This window comes from Henckelia pumila, chromosome 3 (assembly GCF_033568475.1).
Source record: "Henckelia pumila isolate YLH828 chromosome 3, ASM3356847v2, whole genome shotgun sequence".
Taxonomy (NCBI): domain Eukaryota; kingdom Viridiplantae; phylum Streptophyta; class Magnoliopsida; order Lamiales; family Gesneriaceae; genus Henckelia; species Henckelia pumila.
Genome location: NC_133122.1, coordinates 67,040,513 through 67,053,280, shown reverse-complemented (window position 1 = coordinate 67,053,280; position 12,768 = coordinate 67,040,513). Strand labels below are relative to the sequence as shown.

Sequence of the window (12,768 nt, the reverse complement as noted above, 5' to 3'; positions counted from 1 at the left end):
AATTTTTAATATTAATATTAAAACCAAACCTTAATTTAATAATAATATTAAAATCAAACCACAACGGATTAGTAAAGTGTGGAACAACCGTTGTCGTATACCACAAAATAAATTTTTATAGACAATGGTTAATAAAAACCGTTGTCATAGGTTGAAAAAACCCGCTCATAGACAACGGTTAATAAAAACCGTTGTCGTAGGCTAAAAAAAGCCCGCTCATAGACAACGGTTAATTAAAACCGTTGTCTTTGACCTATTAAAGACAACGGTTTTCAGAAAACCGTTGTGTATGAGCGTGTTTTTTGGACATATTACAACGGTTTTAAATAAAATTGTTGTTAAAGAGTAAACAACAACGGTTTTCGCTGAAATTTGTTGTCTTTATAGTGTTGTGTATGACTATATTTGTTGTAGTGAGTGTTGTTTCACAGTCTGCCTATTCCTGAGTGAAAATGGGAGTTTATCACGATGGACTTTGTGACCCACTTGCCCTTATCTTCGAGGAACTGTGATGCTATCTGGGTTGTGGTGGACCGACTCACCAAGTCAGCTCATTTCATTTCCTATAGCCGAGAGTACAATGTGGATCGTATGGCTCGGTTGTACATTCAGGAGATCGTTCAACTTCATGGAGGGCATGTGAGTATTGTCAGCGATCGAGACCCCAGGTTTACTTCTAGATTCTGGGGGAGTGTTCAGCGTGCGATGGGCACTACTCTCATCTTGAGTACTGCCTATCATCCGGAGACAGATGGTCAGTCAGAGCGCACTATCCGTACTTTGGAGGATATGCTTCGAGCGTGCGTTATGGATTTTGGTTCAGCCTGGCAGGATCATTTGCCTTTGATTGAGTTCGCGTACAACAACAGCTACTATACTAGCATTGGTATGGCACCTTTTGAGGCGTTGTACGGATGACGTTGTCGTACTCCACTTTTCTGGGAAGAAGTGGGGGAGAGACAGGCTGAAGGACCGGAGTTAATCCAGCAGGCAGCAGACATTGTTGATCAGTTCAAGAAACGGATTAAGACTGCACAGGATCGACAGGTCAGCTATGCTAATACCAAGCGTAGGCCTTTGCAGTTTGATGTCGGGGAGAAAGTGTTTCTGAGAGTTTCACCTTTCCGCAGGATTCTCAGATTTGGCCTTAAGGGCAAGTTGTCTCCCAGATTTATCGGTCCGTTTGAGATCTTGGAGAGCATTGGCGATTTGTCTTATCGGCTAGCTTTGCCACCGCATCTGTCCAGTATTCACAACGTGTTCCACGTATCTCTGTTGCGACAGTATGTGGCGGATGAGTCTCATATTCTGCAGTGGTCTGAAGTTAAAGTAGATAAGTATTTGACCTATGTTGAGAGACCTATTCGTATCCTGGATCATAAGGATAAGGTCTTGCGGAATAAAGTCATTCCTCTGGTTTTAGTTCAGTGGCAGCGTTGAGGTACTGAAGAAGCTACTTGGGAGCTTGAGAGCAGGATGCGTTTAGAACATCCTGAGTTGTTTTGATTTCAGTTTGAGTTGTATTCAGTTGTAAACTCTGTAATCGTTTTTAGTTGAATAAAAGGAATGTTTCTGTATCTTGTTTTACATTCAGTACTTAAGATTTGATTTCGAGGACGAAATATCTTAAGTGGGGGAGAATGTAGTAGCCCGAACCCAATTGAGGTAATTAAGGGATTAATCAACACTAATCAAACATTTTGAACTGTTGAAGATCGGAAGCTCCGAAGACGATCGGAAGCTCCGATGTACGATCGGAAGCTCCGATCGAATTACGTCAGCCATGACGTGTGGTTGATCGGAAGTTCCGAACAGGATCGGACGTTCCAATCACTCTTATTCGAAGTCAATCAGTGAGATTTTGACACGTGGCAGATGAGGATGTTCGAAAGCTCCGATGGAAGGATCGGACGTTCCGATCGCTGTCTATAAATATAAGGCCGAGGCGTCACTTTCATTTGCCAATTCCGGAAATTCCCTCTCCTTCTAGTCTTATTAGAGTTGTTCTAGCCTTCCTAGGCTTGACCCGGAGGTCGGCGAGGCATTCGGGAGTCACAGCGGAGTTGTGCCCAAGTTCTGGAGGCATCGACATCAAAGGGCTAACGACGGACGAAGGTATAGCTTTTGCTTCCTAAAAATATTTAGGAGTATGCTTTATCTTAGTTAAGGCTTCTGGAGCACTTTAATGATAGTAGTATCATTTGGCAGTGAAGTGCGGATTGTAGGCGTGAACCTAGAGCTGGTAGCATTTGCCTAGTATTTGAGGTACGAAAGTACTGTTCGAGATATCCTGACTGAGTATGCATGTATTATGTGACTGCATGATTTATATGTCATGATTATATGTTGCATACATTTGCATATTGAGCTATCTCTTTTGAGATGTATGTTAGTAGAGTTTTACCATATCTTGTTAGTGGACGGACTTCCATCGATTTGGGTCCGGCAATCCACTGTTATACCGGTATGGGAGCCACCTCCTGCATTCCAGCGCTTAGGTGCCTCTTCTCGGTGCTTAGGCTCTTCTTTTGCGCTACAAAATCATATCTTGTTTCTCCTCAACCTCCTTTGTATCCTCAACACTTGTTTTTTCATGCAATTCACATATCTTATCCATATCCTGTATTCCACAGAAACAACAGCAAAACACGCATAATACCACTCAATTATAACAAAAATCAAGTCAAACCATATAACAATTAAGTGCATAAATTGCACTTATCAATTTTCCCGCAAAAACAGTCTGATAGTTTTTATATCGATAAATAGGCTAATGAATCAGTAAGGTAAGCAGTAAGAAAGTGCAATAATCAAAATAATAAAATCAAAAATATGAAAGTTTGAAGATTATAAATCCTTCTATATCTCTCATTCTTCCGCTTAAGAAGAAATTCATTAAAAATTGGTTTTTACAACTCCTTGTATAAAACACATTTCAATATTAGGACTTATCCACTACTTAAGTTGAAAGTCTAAGTTACATTGAATGTCGACACAAAAAGAATGTAAGATAGTGAATCCTAATTAATATTCAAAAGGTTGGACAATTGAACAACCATCGAGATTAAAAAATATATCTATCTATGCCATTAATCAAGGAAAACCTCAATACTTAACTAACATTTGGTGAAGCTTATTTTTCATTTCAAAATTACCCCTCAAACATTTTATTATAATGTATATAAATTTTTTTTAACGTGAGAACTCGCAGTCATTATATCCTTCAGTGCACACTTGATAAACTCTCAGACTAACACAATAGCATATAAACTATGCAAGGGAAGTAAGCCGCAGGGACATAATTTTGTCTTTATTAAAAATCTCATGTCATATTTAATTTTGTAAATATCATAAATAAACTTGACAAACAAAATACATACAACACAATATTTTTGTCTAATGTTACACACGGTCGCTAAGTTTATTAAAATGTGATTATAGAGGGTATACAAATTTATCAAAAAAAAAATTAATGACATTTTTATTAAATAAAAATGGAATTTTTTTTTTAATTTGATAAAAGAAGTATCTTTGGTAGCCATTTTGATGCTTAAAACGCTTTAAAGAAAATATTAGTAAGGGGTGTTTTTAATGTTTCAAGAAATTAATAAAAATTTTCATAATTAAAAGTAATTTACTTTAAATCTCCAATCTAAACTTGACTATTTAGCCCCAACATAGGATACAACACAAAATTTCCGCCCTTTTTCCACTGAACCAAAACACTAAATTACACATAAAACGACACAAATTTCAGCAGAATCACAGCCTGGGAATAGCTTCGAACTTCATATTCTAAGCTTCTTTCCAGGATGTGAGTCATCGTCGTATGTCCCTCCATCATCGTTTCTCTCTCCCTTCTCCGAGTTCTTTCTCGCAAGAATCCGGTTTATCTTGTGCAGGTCATTGTTCAGTTTCTGATCTCTATTCTGTTTTCGGGTCTTCCGCCCATCTTGCATTTTAACACCAAACTGGAATGCAGCTTTAGGCATCGCCTCTTTCTGCTCATTATATTTAGCCCATTCTTCTTCTGTCTCAAAGTCCCACCGGTGAAGTCGTCCCTTCGCCTGCAAAAGTTTAAAAGAAAATTCCAAACTTGTTTTACCCTCCCAAAAAGAGTAAAACTGTTTGTTGCACAAATCAAAGCTGAAAATAAAGCCATAACACAGGTTTCTTCTGAATCCAGGAATGCTGAGGGGTTCAAACAAGGGAAAGGGTGATTCAGTGGCATGTGGGAACTTCTAGACAATAATTATTTTCACAATATGCATTAACTAAATAATCTAGAAAATTCTCAGGAAAAAGGAAAAAAAAAAGAATCTAGAAAAGATGTGTTGATTTCTGTCAATATTTGGAAACAGCAGAACAATACTAACCCGTCCTCCCATATCCATTTTGGATAAATCATCTTCATCGTCACTGTCAACAATTGCCCGATTATATTCTTGGTAACCAGGATAGCACTCAGAGTAACTTTCGGAAATAAAATTCGGATCCTTCTCTCGGGCATCTTTCTCCCTTAGTTGTTGAAGCCGCTGATCGTCCCTCTTAAACACGGATCCTAAACCCCTATCCTTCTCTTCCTGAGTCATCAACTGCGGCTCGAGTTGAGCATCTACTCCAACTTGCATTTCATATGCCTGAATTTCTTGCTGTAGATATTGCTCAGGGTACACAAGTTGTTCAGCATATTGGTAGTCCTGCCACTCTCCTTGGTAGCCACCAGCCAATGCTTGAGCTTGCAATGCATCGTATCCGTTCTAGGGACAAAATAAAACTTCTAAGAAAAGTGGAACTTTAAAAATAAAGGGTAAAAAATTTCAGTCAGGCAGATAAGCTATAATAAAGTTTACTATTTCACGCAAAACTAAAACCCAAGTTACTCACTGTTTGTTGCCAGCCATGAGATAGTTCTGAGGGAGGAACTGGGCCATAGGCTGGTTCGGTGAAGTAGGCAGTTCTCTCTTTATTTCGAGGAGATTCTTCCATGTCCTCAGAAATTGGGCTTTGGCTCATATCCTTACCTGGAATAGAGTAATTTACGCCATCCCCAACAAAAATATCCTCCTCTTCTTTCCTAACAGCAGCTGGGACCTGTTTATCTTTCGGATCAATATGGTTCTTTCTAGGAGGTGGGGGAGGTGGTGGTAGAGTTTCCCTTCCATTTTGATTCTTCAGCAAATCAGATTTTGACACTTTCTCGTCTTCCTCGTATCCATTAGAAACAGTTGATGGCTTCCCTGAATATTACAATTCCACATTATAAAAGGCAATTATACCATTAGAAAAATAAGAACATGCATAAAACAAATAAACAGAACAAGGAAGGTGGCAAATAAGAAAATGTTATGCTTCTTCCATGTTGTATATCAAATCATTATTCTGTATTACACTTTTATGCAATCATGATCTAGCTCAGCACTAGCTATAGGAGTATTTAAATAATCCATCAGTGTAGTGAACATTTCAAGACTGAACATTATCGATCAATAATGAACTGCAAAGATAATCTCCAGTAATATCATATCATATGTACAAAAATGTAAAAACTGGGATCACGTTCTGCAAACTTATTTAAAGCACCTTTCGCATCTTTATCTTTCTTCTTCTTTTTGAGTACCTTTCCAGATGATCCTAGACGAAGATATGACATAATTTTCGCAATACGATCTAAGACTGAACCATCAACACTGACAGTAACCATTTCCTGAAAATAAATAAAAAATAATTCTCAAAAAAACATATAAAGAGGATCAACTACCAAGTGAAAAGCAAAACACATACCTCAGGAACAGGACAATCAGCTTTACTTCGGTGCATAGTGGTTGGAATATCATGAGAAAACCCATTGTCCTGCCACATAAGCAATGTTTTTTAGGGATAGATGTAGCCCACAATCTTATTCAAATAGAGAAGGAAAACTTCATAAGCTACAAATAACCAAACATGAAAAAATAGAAATTGTCACCATGTTAAATATGAACATCATTCGTCCAGGGAGGAACATTTCATTGGTTTTGATGGTGGTTTGTGGCTTGACTATCCACTGATAAACTGACTGTAACAAAAAGAATTGCAGTTATTTCAAAAGAACAAAATTATTCAGCAATTCAAAAACAAAAACAAAAACAAAAACAAAAACAAAAACAAAATCTACCAGTAAAAAATGCACACCTTTGCTGATGCAGTTCGGAAAGCTACCGGTCGATCATCTTTTGATCCTCTGTTAGCATGAGATGTTCTTAATCCATAAGTCAATAAAAACAGAAATTTACAAATATTCTATAATTTGCACCTAGAGCGTGTATACAGTACATTCATTTTATCAATTATTTGATTCCAGAAAATGTGCAAATTAAAATCGTCTGTTAAGAGCTCAGACCAAGAAGTAACACCTGCAACAAATTTTCAATGTACTTGGAACTAAAACAAAGACACTTACTTGGATTTCCCATCGGTCTCTTCTCCAACATCAGGCTTCTTGTCTATTTCACTTCGCACTTTGTGAAGCAAAGCATAATCCAACCCCTTCACCAAATGTGTGTGTTCCACATCACCTGATCAGCATAATAACCCAACCATTAGCGAAGTCCACTAAAACTATGAAGTAGCCACATCCAGCTCATTATTTCTATTAGAGAATCAAGAATAAACCAATTATAAGAGTTTTCATGATGACGGAGACGAGCCCGAATTATGAGTCAACGTATCATAAAATAGCATCTTTGGAGATAAAAGTAGTTTTAAAAAACCCCATTACGTTCAAATGCCTAATCACCATAGGAGTTAAAGATTTGAACAAAAACCATTTGAATTTGATCCATAGTTTACAAATTCAATTGTACAAGTAACATAAAGTTGGTATGGAGGGAAATTTAGCAAAGATTTTTGCAAATAAAAAAATCTGTATTACCCGAGAGCTTTGTGACTAAAGCATACAGAAAACCCTCAGAAACTCAAACAGTAGGATTTGAACACTTAAATTTGAAATTTAATATTGGATTTCAGAGACGAAAAAAAAACGGTAAGATACGACCCAGGAATTACTGTAGGAGAATGGAAGGAAAAATAAAACAAATGAAAGGCCGTTCAAAATTATGTTTACGCTCATAAAACTCACTCTAGGTAAAATTAAATAAAATACGTTGAGTTGCTCAAGTCCAACCGCCCAAATTTGGGTATGTTTAGATACAAAACAGTAAGCTTACAAAGTAAATTATTCAGTATGACTTTCAAGGTGTTACTTTAAAAGAAGTAAAAATAGTTTTTTGTTTGGATACAATAGTTCAAATATACCCTTCTCACAAAGCTAAGGCTATCTTCTGTTTCATTTTCTAAAAAATATTATATTTCCAAAAATGAAAAAAAATAAAAAATTACTATCTCGTTTTAACTTTCTTTCGTCATTTCCAATTCACTTTTATCCCTGCCAACATAATCATCACTTTTGAAAACTTTTTATCATATCCAAAAACTCTTGTTCTCATATTAAAAAAGACTAGAGCGCAACATCATTATTTAAAATTTTAAAATAATCCATAAATTTATTTAAAAAATAAGCATATAAAAATGACTCATTCAAAAAACGTGCCAAATAACGTCATACTTTTCAATACATCTACAAGAATACATCGCCCAAAAATACATATCCACAGGCGCTGGAAAAGAAACCAAGCATGGGCAACATTTTTTATCCTACTAATTTTGTGATGCTTAAGTGTCGTTAAAGCTTTTGCAATTACACATCAATATAACATGCAACAGCATTTTTTTATGCATTTCTAACGTTGCCCCATCTTCATCTTATTCAAGATCAATATAAGAAGTAAAAACGTCAAGCTCAACATATTTGTAAGTTTATCCAAAATAAATTTAAGTTTATCCATAGGTCAGACTAACAATCGCCAAGAATGACAAACGGATGGACACTAACAAAAATCATGTGTTCTCTTTATTCTTGCCTGTAGTTTGTAGGTTATTTATCGTCCATAATGAACTAAAATATGAACATGAAAATTCACATACATAGAATTGCATTTTAGCATGCATTCAAGAACTAAGGAACTATCTATAAATTCATACCTCCAAGATACTTGCTCTTCTCAATAGACAACTTATGGGCATCCGCAGACCTTAATATACACAAAAGAAATAAAACAATCATAACATAACAAATAAAATACCGAGACAGGGACTATAGACAAAAATCTGGCAGTGTCTCACAAGAGATCAACAGTTCCTGGAGGTGCAACAGCATGAAAGGAAGTCAATTCAGTTATCTCATAATCAGGATTCTGATCCTCTCTCCGCTCCTTCGCTCTGTCCCTGTACTTTGGAAGCTCCGGCTCCTCCGGCTTCTCCTCTTTGCTGCAAATTTTCGATCCACACTCTCAGAAACGACTATAACTCAAACGAAAAACTCCCTCCCCTCATCCCAACAAATAATTAACCAAAAAAATGAGCTTCCAAAGTTTATTAGGACCCTAAAACAGAAGCATACACCAAAGCCAAAAACCCAAATTTCGCGTCACCAGATCAAACGGAGCATAAGAACAAAACTTAACCGGACACATAATTTTATAAGTCCAAAAATTGGGGGAAGGGGCGAAAGCCCGAAACTGAAGGAAAAAACGTACGGGTGGCGGCGAACGGCTTTCTCCTTGTGATTACGCTTCGAGGACATTTCTGAGAAGGTACAAAGCAGATACAATATTAGCTATTTGATTTTGGATTGGGAATCCTTTCTCTCAATCTCGCAATTAGGGCTTTTGAGACGAAATGGGGCACAGGACTGCTTGAGAGATAAACGTGGCCCCGTTTCATACAAGGATCGGATAATTTCAGGATGAGAAAATTGATTGATAAGTGGTTAATTAGGTAAGATATGCATCTATTTGATAATTTATTTTTATGTTTGATGTCTTTTTTTGAGATGAATAGGTTAATATTTTTTTTTCGTGGACCAAAATACCCTTTCTACCATCCCAAATTTTTTTCCGCAAACCATCGATTATTTCTAAACTCCACCTCCTTTGACCCACTGCTTGGCAAAACTGAAGAGGAGGATTTTAAAGGGGGCAAATTGCACAACGTCCCCTCATAAAATTAAAAAAGAGCACGTTTATACCTTCAACAAAATAAATAGGCTTAGCATCTCCAATATTTTTTAAAAAATAGCACACGTGCCTCAAATTGATTAAATGTAAAAAATGATCCATACATGACCATTTTACCCTTATATTATTATATTGAATTTTCATGACCATTTCACTTTTCTTTCTGACAGACCACTACCACTACCATTCATTTTTTTTTAAGCGCAGTACCATTCACTTTTATTTGCCCTGATGTTTTCAATCGAAGAACCGAGGCTGAGAAACGTATGGAGGGTTGACGAGGAAGAAGCATTCATTCAATAAATTGGTAAGTGTATTTCGTTTGTTGTCTTAGAAAGCTAAGTATTTTTGTTGTTAATTCATATTTTTTTTATCAGGAGTTGATGGATATGCTAATCGATGTTGATGTTTGGTATGGTGGCCGGTTGGAACTTTTTCCCAAATTGCAGTACGTCGGAGGGGATAAGTATGAAGTTAAGAATTTTAATTTGGACAGGTTAAATTTTTCTACTTTGTACGAGTTGTACAAATTGTGTGGGGGAATTATGTTGAATGTTAAGTTTTTCTTTAGGTTGCCTGGAATTGTGAGTGAGAGAGGTCTTATTGAGATTAAGAGGGATGCTGATTTAACAGTGTTGTATGAGCATTACAAAAATGAAGATAATTTGACTTTGTGGATTGAGGAGACAATAGCAATTCCTTTACAAGTTTTAGATCCAGAAGATAACGAAGTACCTGTTATGGAATTTAGAGAACCTATGATAAGAGATAAACTTGTAGGTGATGCTCTTGTACATGATGTGCTTAGAAGTGATGAACCAGAAAGCTTTGGGTTTGGTGTTTTAAGTGACTTTGATGATGATGCCGATGAATCCTACAAAGAATCTGGATATTCAATTTCATCTGATGAAGATAATTTAGATTTAGTTAGTGAAGAGTCTATTGATGAAGGGGTGTTTGACGATCGAAAGAAAAAGAATAAGAGTAAAGAAGTTATTACTGATGATGGATGGTGCAGTGACCCAGTTGATGATGATGATGAGATTTTAAGTGTATATGGATCTGATGATGATGCTCCAAAGCATCCTGTTTATAAAGAGGGACAAGACATGACCAATTTCAAATTAATGGTAGGTATGAAATTCAAATCTGCAAGAGAATTTAAATTTGTGCTGTCTGATGTCAGTGTTAAAGGGGGCATTGAAGTGGTGTTTTATAAAAAGGAAAAAAGTAGGATAACAGCTGTGTGCAAAGAAGAAGAATGTGAGTGGAAGATTCATGCCTCATTAGTAATGGGTGGACCAACTTTTCAGATCAAAACATTGAAAGGTAGGCATACATGTTCTAAAGCAGCAACTAACTGGCTTGCAAACTACAAGTATTTGGCAAAGAAAATTGAACAAGTTGTGAGAGAAAATCCTAATGTTAAGACAAATCAATTGATTAATTACATTAAGAGGGAATGTGGTGTAAATGTTAGCAAGTGGAAAGCAGTCAGAGCTAAGAAATATGCTCTACAGAGTATCAGAGGGGTTGATAATGTGCAGTATGAGATCCTTAGGGATTATTGCGAAACCGTGTTGAAGTACAATCCTGGTAGCCGAATTATAATCAGGACTAGAGAGGATTGTGTTGCACCAACTTTTGGAAAACTATATTACTCTTTGTCTGGTCTGAAAATGAACTTTTTAACTAGTTGTAGACCAATTATAGGTCTTGATGGTTGCTTCCTTAAGACTGTACATGGGGTCAGTTACTTACAGCAATTGGAAGAGATGGCAATGATGGTATGGTGCCAATAGCAATTGCAATTGTTGAGATTGAGAATAGAGATACTTGGACTTGGTTTCTTAGAGAACTGTTGGAGGACATTGGAGGATTGGGGGAAAATAAGTGGACATTTATAAGTGATAGACAAAAAGGCTTAATAGAGGCACCAAAAGATTTGGTTCCCGATTCTGAGCATAGGTTTTGCCTAAGACATATGTATCAGAATTTTAAAAAAAATTTAGTAGTGTTGAACTAAAGGGTCTATTCTGGAAAGCTGCAGCAATTGTGAATAAAAATGAGTTTAATTTAGTGATGAATGAGATTGCCCGACTGGATTAAAGGTTGATTCTGTCCTTGAAATAGCCCATGAGTGGCTTCTAAAAGTCCCAGCTGTTCATTGGGCAAGAAGCCATTTCACAACTCATTGCAAATCTGATGTATTAGTGAACAACATATCTGAATCATTCAACAGTTTCATCTTGGAAGATAGAGAAAAGCCAATTATCTCAATGCTAGAGGGCATTAGAACCAAATTGATGAGAAAAACACAAGAGAGGAAGGCTGGGATGGAAAAATACCCGGGTAAAATCTGTCCCAATATCTTGAAGAAGATCGAGAAATGTCAAGACATATCTAGGAGTTATTTTCCCATCTACTCAGGAGATCTTGAATATCAAGTTCAATATGCGACTGCCTATGGTGTTGTGAGGCAGTATGTTGTTAATTTAAGGAGTAAAACATGCACATGTGGCTTGTTTCAGCTGTGTAGGTACCCATGTTGTCATGCATGTGCTGCAATAGCTCATAATAGACAAAAGATTGAAGATTTTGTGGACATTTGCTACACAAAGGTTGAATATTTGAAAGGATACACACACTTTATTCATGCAGTTCCAGGGGAAATAGATTACTGCAAGTCAGAGTCATAGCCATTAAACCCACCACCATTTAAAAGGAAGCGAGGAAGACCTAAGATAAAGAGAAGAAAAAGTACAGATGAAAGCAGAGGAGTTTCTGTTAAAAAGGGACTAAATCACAGATGTTCTAGATGTTTAGAATTTGGTCACAACAAAGCTACATGTAGCAAACCCATTAATCCAAAATCAAAGTTGTACAAGGTCAGTGAGTTATGTTTTTATTTTTAGAATAAAAGTATGTATAATCTTACTAATTTGATTCTCTTTGTAGGCAACTGCTGATGTCAATAAATCTAATGAACATGATAATGGGATGCCTTCCACACAAGCAAGTAGTACTTTTAGACCAGTTAAACAAGCCAGGAAAAAACACAAGGTATCTTTCAAGATTAAATATTTTAGCAATTAGTAGAATTGCATAATTTTCTGAAAGCAAATATGTTGTGTTTGCAGGATTTGAATGCAAGTACGAGGGATGCAACAAGCTTTAGTGGTGTCGGCAACACATTTGCAATCACAACTATTGCTAGTGCGAATGCAGAATTTGGAAGCACGACCAACTAGAGATACTGCTAATATTTTGTATAAATCTTGAAATATGAAGATATTTATGAGATTTCTTTTGTTAGAATGGACCAACATCATTCCCAACTATTTGGCCTTGTATTAACATAATTTTGACTTTATGTTATTGGCTATAAGAAAATGCTTTTGGGAGTATTAGAGTAAATATTGTTACTTGTATTTAATTCTCCAACTAGTAAATATTGTCAATTCTTAATTTTTTTTCACCAGAATGATTATTAAAAAAATAATGACGAATAATATTATAACAAATATCAGATGACCAATTTAGGAGAATTTTATGATGAATATGTATAAAATGTAAGTTGAATTCCAGTAACAATTTAAGAGACGAGATAAGGGGTAATTTTGTGTTTTCATAATAGAATAGTACAATATAT

At 36.1% G+C, this 12,768-nt stretch overlaps 2 protein-coding genes across 3 annotated transcripts; one reads left to right on the top strand and one right to left on the bottom strand.

Moving 5' to 3' along the window:
• Nucleotides 1-3,593: 3,593 nt before the first annotated feature.
• Nucleotides 3,594-8,892, bottom strand: LOC140890637 (suppressor of mec-8 and unc-52 protein homolog 2). Of its 2 annotated transcripts, none has more exons than XM_073298561.1 (11): nt 8,620-8,892; nt 8,224-8,362; nt 8,083-8,132; nt 6,443-6,557; nt 6,175-6,223; nt 5,969-6,058; nt 5,785-5,853; nt 5,584-5,707; nt 4,888-5,240; nt 4,377-4,760; nt 3,594-4,067 (listed from the first exon to the last, which is right to left on the bottom strand). In XM_073298561.1, the coding sequence occupies exons 1-11, from the start codon at nt 8,681-8,683 to the stop codon at nt 3,789-3,791; spliced, it is 1,716 nt and encodes a 571-aa protein (XP_073154662.1). In that variant the 5' UTR covers nt 8,684-8,892; the 3' UTR covers nt 3,594-3,788. The 2 variants fall into 2 exon arrangements, with proteins under 2 accessions (XP_073154662.1, XP_073154663.1); XM_073298562.1 differs by having other exon boundaries at nt 3,595-4,067; nt 8,224-8,367; nt 8,637-8,890.
• Nucleotides 8,893-9,296: 404 nt separating this feature from the next.
• On the top strand, nt 9,297-12,515 carry LOC140891383 (uncharacterized). Its single transcript, XM_073299842.1, has 4 exons — nt 9,297-9,423; nt 9,494-12,004; nt 12,075-12,179; nt 12,257-12,515. The coding sequence occupies exon 2, from the start codon at nt 9,500-9,502 to the stop codon at nt 10,916-10,918; it is 1,419 nt and encodes a 472-aa protein (XP_073155943.1). The 5' UTR covers nt 9,297-9,423; nt 9,494-9,499; the 3' UTR covers nt 10,919-12,004; nt 12,075-12,179; nt 12,257-12,515.
• Nucleotides 12,516-12,768: the final 253 nt, after the last annotated feature.

Excerpts from the sequence above, each read along its gene's own strand:
- LOC140890637 (XM_073298561.1), bottom strand. The coding sequence starts at position 8,683 with ATGTCCTCGAAGCGTAATCACAAGGAGAAAGCCGTTCGCCGCCACCCG. Across the intron at positions 6,558-8,082 it reads GAAGAGCAAGTATCTTGGAG|GTGATGTGGAACACACACAT; the intron begins GTATGAATTTAT and ends TATGCTGATCAG. Across the intron at positions 5,241-5,583 it reads GAAAGATAAAGATGCGAAAG|GGAAGCCATCAACTGTTTCT; the intron begins GTGCTTTAAATA and ends TGTAATATTCAG.
- LOC140891383 (XM_073299842.1), top strand. The coding sequence starts at position 9,500 with ATGGATATGCTAATCGATGTTGATGTTTGGTATGGTGGCCGGTTGGAA.